Below are 10,238 nucleotides of genomic sequence, written 5' to 3' on the forward strand. Positions count from 1 at the left end.
ATCGTTTCCCTAAAGACTCACGGCCTAAACAGTTATGTGATTTCTTGATTAAATAAGACTTGAAAACAAACTCTTTTGGGTTTAGAATGCAAATACTGAAAAGTAGATATGCATGCAATTTGAACAATTGGACAAAAGTGCAAAGATGAACAAATTTGATATTATGGAATGAATATGTTGTTGGGGTTAGATTTCACCTAGTTTACTCTCATGCATATACGAATTATACTTCTTCATTAATGTTAATGTCACTATCTAAAATACTTAAAACCCAATTCCTCGACGAAGAAAGCATATCCTTAACTATTAGTTCATACGATTCCTAGCATTCTTAATAATTAAATCTGAAGATCATAAGCTTAAGACAATCAGAACTCATACCCCCATTCCTGAGCAATACTGCTTTTGGGAATAATTCTCTAGATCATGAATTGTAAGATATCTTCCAATACTCATGCAAATCATACATCATGCTAAAGAATGAATTAAACAAAGCAAGCATTATGCGAAGAAGAATTATCCTAACGATTAATGAAAGAAGCATATATAATCAAGAATCAATTCAATATATGAGAGTTTACAAAGGTTACATCATTCCCCAACAACAAATAAAGTTTAGTTCACCATTGACATGGTGAAACTAGATGAATAATGGAAAAGGAATGAAAGATAAAATCCTAGAAATTGAAGATAGGAGCTTTTGTATCCAAATCCGCCTCCGAGGGATCAAAGAGTGTGTTTTTTTGCCTGTTTCATCCAAAGATGTGAACCCTAGGATGTCCAAGTCTTTAAATAGAACATAAAAATAACATAAAACGGGTCGAAGCCCACAAGGCCGGCGCTCGGCGCCCTACTTAGGGCGCCCAGGCGGTGTGCGGGTTAGAATTGGCGCTAAGGGTCAACTCAGAAGGCAAGCAAGTGTGGTGCGACTTCAGGAAGTTGCGCTCAGCACCCCTGAAAAGGGCGCCCAGGCGCGAGCTAGGGGTATCCTGCGTTGAGGGCTCCAAAAAAGGGCAGCCAAGCGTGAGACAGTGTACTCTGGCGTTGAGGGCCCCTAAAGTGGCGCTCAGCGCTACTGCGATCCTCCTTTCTGATGCTTTTTCAGTTCTTCCTGAGTTCCAACTCCTTACTACTTCAACCCTTCTTCCAAATCATCTCAAATCCTGTTGAAAACAAGGAAATCTAGCACAAAACCATTAAATTCACCTTTAACTCTCTTATTCATCAAAACTATGGTTTGAAGTTAGTTTCTAAGTCAAAAAGGGTGTTTTTAGTATCAAATAATGTTAAATTCAATCGTTATCAGTGGTGTAGCGGTCTCCCTTTCTATCAGTAGATGGCGAAACGATGTGAAGAAGAAGGTCAAATGCCACGTATCGTCCACCTCATCATCTCCTAACATATCCACGTCGTCATTTCCTAATGTCGCTTAGTCAATTTAAGGCAAGGGCAGGATTGCATCAATTTTTCCAAATTAGGGTCCCAATTGAGGCAAAAGAAAATTGAGAGGTCGATCTACAATTCAAAACCAAAAATGGAGACCATTAGAATGATTAAACCTATAATATATTTTATTTTCTTCAAATAAAATTACACCTAAATATAATAAATAATATGATTGACTCAAACTAAACTAATTTGTTCCATATTGTGTTAATTCAATGTAGATTATGTTTTGTACAGTATGATTGCCCGATCAGCCATGGATCAGATGGTCATTCGTCATTCAAATCCATGAACAAGTCACCATTTGGACCGAACGGTCGAGGAGTAGAACCAATTGGTCGATGGTTAAGACATTTAACCTTAATGCTTACCAACTTTGAGGTAAACTGTGATTACTCACAATTGGATCACAATTAGGCCAATATTAATCAAAAATCCAGTCCAAGATCTATAAATACAGGTTTGAGGTAAAGAGGTAGGTGATATACATTTACTGCATCGTTAATACTTGAACAATCAAACGTTGGGTTGATTTTAGCATTGGAGTGCCTTCTATAAGTATCTTTCGAACAATTTTGACAAGCAATTACGAGAGGACTTGGATTTCGAGACAGTGTTTGGACCTTAAGTGACCTACTTGACGTTGGACTGTTGAACTTGACCCTTTATTCTAAAACATGTTTAATTTTTAAAAAAAATGAATAAAACTAAATCAATAAAATTGATTAGTTGAAAATTTATTTTATTACAAATCCTATCCATGAACACCTCAACAAAATCAACCAATAGCTCTTAGTATATCCACATATGCCAAGTGAAAAATGAGTTATCTTTTTACATACACGAAATTAAAATTTATTTGTTTTTTAAATCTTTAATATGTTTTGGTCATCAAAACATAAATAAATATAAATATAGTCTTTTTAAATCTAATTATTGAATTTTTTTAATATATTAAACAATTTAATATTTACGATATCAAAACATAAATAAATATAGTCTTTTTAATCTAATTATATCAATTAATATATAAATAAATTTAATATTTACACTATTTGATACGTTAATTAGAAAGTAATACGATATGTAAAAAAATTGAATTGAATTGAATTAAAAATATTATAACTATTCAATTTTTAATGTTTGATGAGTAAAAATATATCAAAGTTTAAATTGAAAACAAATTCTAAATTTGTGTCAAATAAGTAAAAAAGATATTTAACCCATAAATAAAGAAATGTATCTTTTAAAACATCAATGCATGAAATGTGTTTTTATACATGATTGCACCCATCACACTACAAGATTTCCCCTCTCTTTTAACGCCCGGTATGAATTCTTAGAGCTGAAGAAGTGGTAGAACTACTCTTCCTACTACGGTTCCTTGGATAAGGCTTTGAGACACAAGGAATGAAACAAAAAGGGGCATCAAAACTGAAGCAGAAGAAAGAAAATAGGTTGACTATTCACCTTTATATTACTGAAGCTCCGCTATGCATGGGCCTTTTTTGGTTTGCCAGTGAATGTCTCCTCGGAAACAGATAAAAGCTTATTGATAGACATTCCTGCACCTCTAACACTCTTCTTCACTTCATACCTATGCTTAATCCTATCATCTAACTTGTACCCAAGGAATGCAGGAAAAACCAGTAACTCCTCAGTGTCACGCCCCATTTCCTCTATCAAGTATTCCATCTTCATCTCCAAAGAAGCGTGATTATACTGTAGTATTTGTGGATGCTTCTTGCTCATGGCAACGATCTCTTCACATGAAAACCCATAATTCAAGAACATACCAATCACCTTCTGCATGTTCATACTGTTTGTCCTAGTGGCAGACCTAACCGCCACTGAGAAGTCCTTTGTCCTGAACCTATACCCAATCTTCACCAGCAACACCAGCTTATATGCAATGTTCTCACGGAATGAAGTGCTGAGAAATGTGGGCGCTTTAATCAAGAACTTGAAGATTTCATCTGAGTCTAACCCACAGTCCTTGAGAAACTGTATTCTTGGACGCAGTTTCCTCTCTCTGCTGGCAGTAACAACAGCCGGATACACTTGTATTATCCTAAATATCTGTCTGTAATCTAGCTCAGCAAAAGAACTCAAAAACCCAACATGTCCCTCCACATGTTCCACACTATAGTTCAAAAAAAGGGGAAACCTAACCAACACCTTCCCAACACTATCCACATCTCCATCACTAAGCTCCATCAGAACATTCACTCTTGGAATAATTTGAGCATCCAAATCATGGTTCAAAATTTGAGGGCGTTTAAGAATCAAATCAATGCCACCAAAGGGTTCGAAGAACGCTAAAGTTCTATCGATTTCATCAACCGACCTGCCACACAAGACCTTTGGCAAACTCACTTTGTTAAGCACATGCACAACCTGGTCAACGGGGATTCCCCGGTCAACGAGGAATCGAACCTTCTGAGGAAAACTCGCCAATATATTTTGTTCCGTAGAAGATAAGAGGCGATTCAGTCGCGGTTTCTCGAGTTTTCCTTGCAATTCGTCTCGAAGGAAGGTCAACAAAGGGTCAATTTGGTTGTCTGTTAGGACAGTTGGACGCTTTGTGATTAATTTGCCGAGTGCGAGAGGGTCGAAGTCGAGAGATCGTAGAGAACTAAGGCGAGCGCGCAATGATTCTACAGACACAGAGGTTAGGTCAGGGTTGTTGGAGAAGAGCACTCGAGTTTCCTCAAAGCCAATCCCAATTTCTTGAAACAGAGCAAAGAACGACGCTGAAAACACGAAGAGCGCAAGTGAGTCAGTAACAAAGGTGTTTGAGAAATTGCCTCTGAGAAGTTAGGGGTTTACCTACCGGCTTGAGCATCAGCAATGGGAAGGGAATTGGTGCTGCGACAGCGACGAATGGAGTCGCGGTTTGATAGTTGGGGTTTGACGTGGATTTTAGCGAGTGAGCATTGGGGTTGAGGCTGAAGCTTAGTGTGAAAGGTTGAAGAATAACGAGAGGGTGGGTTTGGTAGTGGGAATGGACAGAAGATGGTAGAAGAACAGGAACACCAACAGTTACCAAACAGAGCAAGTGGCAACACCATCTCTGCAATGCCCAAGTAGACGAAATTGTGTTTAGTGAAGTGGCAGTGGTGAAAACGGAAAACATGCCCCCTGAGTGAGCGAAGCACAAAATATTAAAGGTTTAATAGCCAATTTAGTCCTCACTTTGGTTGAAAAATCTCAATTTAGTCCCTCGTTATAAAAGTGTTTTGAATTAGTTCTAACTTTTAAAATAGTGGGTCAGATTGGTCATTTCTGTTAAATATAAGTTAACAAAATTAATGGATGATGATGTGACACAACTTAAAGCTAACGAGGGACCAATCTAACACATCAGCTTTAAGCTGTGTCACATCATCATCCATTAATTTCGTTAACTTATATTTAAAGAAAGGAACCAATCTGACCCACTATTTAAAAAGTTAGGACTAATGTAAAACACTTTTATAACGAGGGACTAAATTGAGATTTTTCAACCAAAGTGGGACTAAATTGGCTATTAAACCAATATTAAAATTTATAACTTTTAAATTAAATCAACTTTATTTGTTTTTTCCTTTCTGTCATTTTCTCCTTTTCAATTATTTTATTATTATTATGAACTTGGTATATTAAATAATTTAAAATGTTTAAATATATCTTTACTCGTCCATATATTAATTATATTTTATAACCAATATTAAAATATCTTTAAATATTATTTCACCCTGGCAAATACCATAACTTACGAAGTAAAGATGTATAAAGATGTATAATGAAGTATAGAATAAGAGAATATCTTTAGGCTATGTTTATGATGAATTCAGAATGAATAAATGGATAAATTTGAGGAAATTTTAGAATAAAGTGTCTATTGTTCTTTTAAGGAATTTAAAGATATAAAGAGTGGATTTGAAAATAAAATTTATAAAAATTTGAAAAGAATTTGACTCGTGATAGATTAAAGAAAATATTTTAATAAATAAATAAAAAATTATTAAATTATTCTTAATAGTAATAGTAATATATAATAATATTTATGACTAACATATTTTTTGGTAAAAATTATTTGAAATAGTCACTAGTGTAAAAAAGAGTTTTCATGTCGGTGTTTTTCGGACTTTAACGTCCCAAAATAAATTGATGTCATATCAGGAGACATTAATTAACGTTGGAAAATACCACTGACGTCCTTTGACGTCGGAAAAAATATGTATATTGACATCATATGGAGCCTAGAGCAAACTCCTTCGCGCTTAGCGGTGATCCAAGGGTGGTTTTTGTAAAATGAAAAGGGAGATTTGACATCTGAATATATATTCCCCGACATCAATATCGTTGAGCCACACCATTTTGTTTAGCGAAATTTTTCCCCTGAAGTGGCATTGTAAGGGATTTGAAGTCGAAAAATGCATTCCTCGAATTTCGACGTCAATTAGCATCAAGAAATGTATCTTTCGACGTCTTTGTAGTGTTTTTTTTATATAAAAGCTTCGTTTTTTCGATTTTACCACACCTAAAAATCAAAAAACCAGTGTTTGTATTTGATATATCCAGAATTCATCTTTTCAAAATTCAAACTATAACTACAACTATGACAAATAAAATTAAAAACTAAAGCTATTAATATCAAAACAAAAAGAATTGAGTAAACTATTGTAGTCTAACTCCATCTCTCTAGAAGATATGTTGTCCATTCCTGTCGTAACTTCCTGATTGCGACATTTGTGAATGGGGATGGATTGTTGAACCGCTGCAAAAACAAGAAAACTTAACTATTATTTTCCTCCTAGTGTTCAAGGTTGAATGTGATTTGTAAGATTTCAAAGCTAAATTATCACCTCAATCCAATTATCTCTAATTCCTGCTCGGATAATGATCTTCATCCATGACATTATGTAGTACCCGCATGCCCAAGAATTTGACTGCTTGTTACACTAAATATGGCAAAGAAAATAGTTAAATATGATAGTCTAAATTTCACATATGAAAATTAATAAGTTAAATATCAATGAAGGCCAACATATAGATTATTTCAATTTGTTGTCCTTTAGGCCTACTCACAACTCTAAACCAATTTGAATCATTTGAAACATTTAAAACGTAAGTTGATATATTAATATCAAAATGAATTGATATGAAATAATGTAATACTTACGTTTGTAACAAGGATTTCAAGTTAGATTTCATCTTCCTATGCAGGGAACAAAACATACAATTTAGGTTTGTCTTGGTATGGTTACCATCACTTGTCAATGGCTCCTCTCATGAATCACAAATATTGAGTTGATTAATTAAATGTTGATAAAAATGTACAATATTGAGTAACACATACTCATCAATGTATAACGCAATATACAATTCTCTTTTAGACCTAGCCATCTATGTTTGCATATATGCTTACTTGTTTTATATTGTGTCTCCATATGGTTGAATGGTCTTAGGTTACTATAATAATAAATAAAAATTCTTAATGTATTTGTTATGAAAAAGATGTTCAATATTTTTGTGGATATTATTTTGTTGACACATTTAATTAAATACCAATTTAATAATAAATTGAAAAACCTATGTATTTGATTATTAAATAATAACAATGATTATTATTTTGATTAATTTAATAATTATGTAAAAATTAATAGAAAGAATAATGATTTATTGAAATTGTTAAATGTGAGACCCTAGATAATTAACACTGCAAATATATGTCAAATCTCAATTAATGCACCCACGTCACTGCTCAGTATTATTAAAAACGCACTCACATTCTTTGCTGCGCGTCTACCATATGTCACGTTGGAACATTCTGAAAACAGTAGTGGAAGACAGGTGTCCGCGTGTGAGAGAACGTCCGGTTGACTTGGGGAAGAGAACTGAATTTTCTGAAACACTCCTTCCCATTCTCTGCATGCACTCACCTTCTTCCTCAAAACTGATTTCTTCATTTTCTCCACCTTCTCTCTAGAACCAGTTCACTTTCTCTCTACTGTAACTCATCACCTTCCTCTCCGATCACGTTTCAGAACCGTAGAAACAATTCCTGAGACGTGAGCGTCATTCTGGACCGAACAGATTTGGGATCTGAACTGGTAAGTTCTTGTCTCTGACCGTTCGTCCATTTGGTTTCATGCGAAACCAGGTTCTGGTTTCATGCATAGGTTATATATCTGAGTTATTTCTTATTTTGGTGATTAGACTAAGTGAATCTGAGGATAGAAAGCTGTAAGAGGGCGAACCATACCCTTGCATTAGGACGTTTCACTCACAAATCCGGGTAAGGGAAGCTTAGTAATTTAATTTATACGTGCATGTTGTATGATATGAATTGGATGCATGAAAAGTATGCTGATTGAGCTTCTATGAACGATCAATGATATTAAATATGTTTTCTGTTGGTTGAAATGCATGTTGATTTTGATACGTATGAAAGGTGTATGACTATAGTATAGTTTGATTTATTAATATGATGAAATCTGTATAGTATGAGAATTAATAATGGATATGAATTTACAAAGTATGAATCACAAGAGAAAGGTTGAGTTAAGATAGTTGAAAAATCTGGATATGATAATTCTCCCCATGATAAATTACGTTCGTCATCGTATGGTCTTACACCGTACGGTTTTCCTGAAATTGACTTAGAATGGAATTCTTTCATTCGGAAAGAATTCTGATCGAGAACGAGTGTCCTCATTTGAATTACTGTCTGAGCGTTCGGTTCAGCTCAGTTGTATATAAATACTTTAAACTTTAAAATCAGTAACGCTCGGTCTTATACCAAGCGTTCGTCCTAAATAGCGCCGGTCTTATACCAAGCGTTCGTCCTAAATAGCACTCGGTCTTATACCAAGCGTTCGTCCTAAATAGCGCCGGTCTTATACCAAGCGTTCGTCCTAAATAGCGCCCGGTCTTATACCAAGCGTTCGTCCTAAATAACGCCCGGTCTTATACCTAGCGTTCGTCATAAGCGGTGCTCGGTCCCATACCAAGCGCTCGTAATGTTGAATAACCATTTGATAAAATAGCGTTCGTTCAAGTATTAAAATATTCATTTTCTTACGTTCGTTCAAATACTGGCATCGCTCTCCCATATACAAAATTTTACAAAGAAAATTCTAAGTATTATTGACCATCCTTCTTACATTAAATCTGGTCCAAGATCTTTATTATGAAATTTTTCTAAGTACCAGTATACCTTCAATCGAGTCATTTCATTTAACTGACCAAACAGATAGTCATGTTCGTCCATCCAGTACCTTATTTGGACGTTCGTCCTAATTCTTCAAAGGACTGAACGTTCGTCTTTTTATGCTCTTAAAACTAAAGATGAGAATGATGATAAATTATAAGAAATTACAGTGTGAACACTATAATGAGTGATTCTATGATTATGGATTTTGGACGAGCGTTCCAGGGAGGAACGACTCTTACATATATTAAATATTAAATTTGGTAAAGTATGACTGTGGATAAGTTAAGACTCGCTGTCCATCCTGATGTTCCGTGATACTCATCTTCACGTAGAAGAGGGTAGTTCATGTGTGGGAACGGCAGGAGGTCCTTAGTCCATCAGTTAACATGGGCGACGTAAGAACGGACTAACCTCGAGTGGCAGCTGTTTGGTGTATCCCAGTTACTACATCACTCGGGTGCAAGGACGCTTGTAACTACACAGATTCATACAGTCCGGATGGTCGTCTTATATATATATATATATATATATATATATATATATATATATATATATATATATATATATATATATATATATATATACATATAGAATTTGGATGATGTTATATGTTAAACTCTGTGCTTGTGTGAAATGAAATGTTTATTGTATGTTTGATGTATAAATTAAAGTACTTAAGCTTACCCTTTCGTTTTTCCTTGTGTTGTCAACTGTCTATGTACGTTCGTCCTGTCTTGCAATGATCATCCGTGTGGATGTGAGCAGAAGGCGAGGCCATTCTGGAGGACGTCATTGAAGAAGAAAATCTTGTCGAGGTGGAAGTCAAGGCCGAGCCCTAGAGCGCTCGTTTAGATTAGGGTTGTAGATGTTAGTTTCAGTTTTGACGTTCGGTTAAACATTTTGTAAAACCGTTCGTCCCAGTTTATCCCTGTTCATGTTTTTCGCTCGTTATTTTTGTAACCAAGCCGTTCGGCTTTTGAACCTTGATCCATTATTGTAAAGACTGCACTGTTTTACTGTTTTAATGTAATTAATTCTGATTATGCTAATTACTATATTTTGGGATGTTACATTAAAATAATAATAGCATGTGAAACAATAAAGTTAACATTTTGTATCACAGTTTTTGAAGTGAAAGGAAAATATTCAAACAAAACGTGATCTGAGTTTGGGATATTTTGGTAATAAAACCATTTGGCACTCCTAAATCTGCTCAGTAAAGGCGAGATGAAAGGAGCAAATAATCCTACAAAACTATCGTGTGCATTGCTCATAAATCATTCAAAGCAAACATCAGCCTTCCCTGCAAATTTGAGCCTGTGAACAGTAAATTCATACAAGCAAACATAACCTTAAAGTTCACAATTTTTTTGTCTCAAGCAATCAAAGCGTGAGATCAATCATAATAGGGTACTTAATCTAAGTATGTATTCTCTCAAACCAAAAAGCTCTAGCACTATAAGGAATCCAGACATATCTTACACCTTAGAAAAATAAATTTTAAGAAAATAAATTTTATCAAAATCTTAAATAAAGAGAACTTCATTTGTAGTTTTATTTTACTTTTAAATAAAGTATATCAATAATATCA

At 34.6% G+C, this 10,238-nt stretch overlaps 1 protein-coding gene across 2 annotated transcripts; it reads right to left on the reverse strand.

Annotated features, from left to right (window-relative positions):
- Window positions 1-2,663: 2,663 nt before the first annotated feature.
- PTAC15 (plastid transcriptionally active 15) lies at window positions 2,664-4,598 on the reverse strand. Of its 2 annotated transcripts, none has more exons than XM_088106641.1 (2): window positions 4,276-4,598; window positions 2,664-4,199 (listed from the first exon to the last, which is right to left on the reverse strand). In XM_088106641.1, the coding sequence occupies exons 1-2, from the start codon at window positions 4,580-4,582 to the stop codon at window positions 2,938-2,940; spliced, it is 1,569 nt and encodes a 522-aa protein (XP_087962767.1). In that variant the 5' UTR covers window positions 4,583-4,598; the 3' UTR covers window positions 2,664-2,937. The 2 variants fall into 2 exon arrangements, with proteins under 2 accessions (XP_087962767.1, XP_047153425.1); XM_047297469.2 differs by having other exon boundaries at window positions 4,280-4,597.
- Window positions 4,599-10,238: the final 5,640 nt, after the last annotated feature.

Source organism: Vigna umbellata, chromosome 2 (genome assembly GCF_029865625.1).
Source record: "Vigna umbellata cultivar VRB3 chromosome 2, Vumbellata_1.0, whole genome shotgun sequence".
Lineage (NCBI taxonomy): Eukaryota > Viridiplantae > Streptophyta > Magnoliopsida > Fabales > Fabaceae > Vigna > Vigna umbellata.

Coding starts and splice junctions, on each gene's coding strand:
- PTAC15 (XM_088106641.1), bottom strand. CDS start 4,582: ATGTTTTCCGTTTTCACCACTGCCACTTCACTAAACACAATTTCGTCT. Junction 4,200..4,275: donor GCTGATGCTCAAGCCGGTAG/GTAAACCCCTAA, acceptor TCGTGTTTTCAG/CGTCGTTCTTTGCTCTGTTT.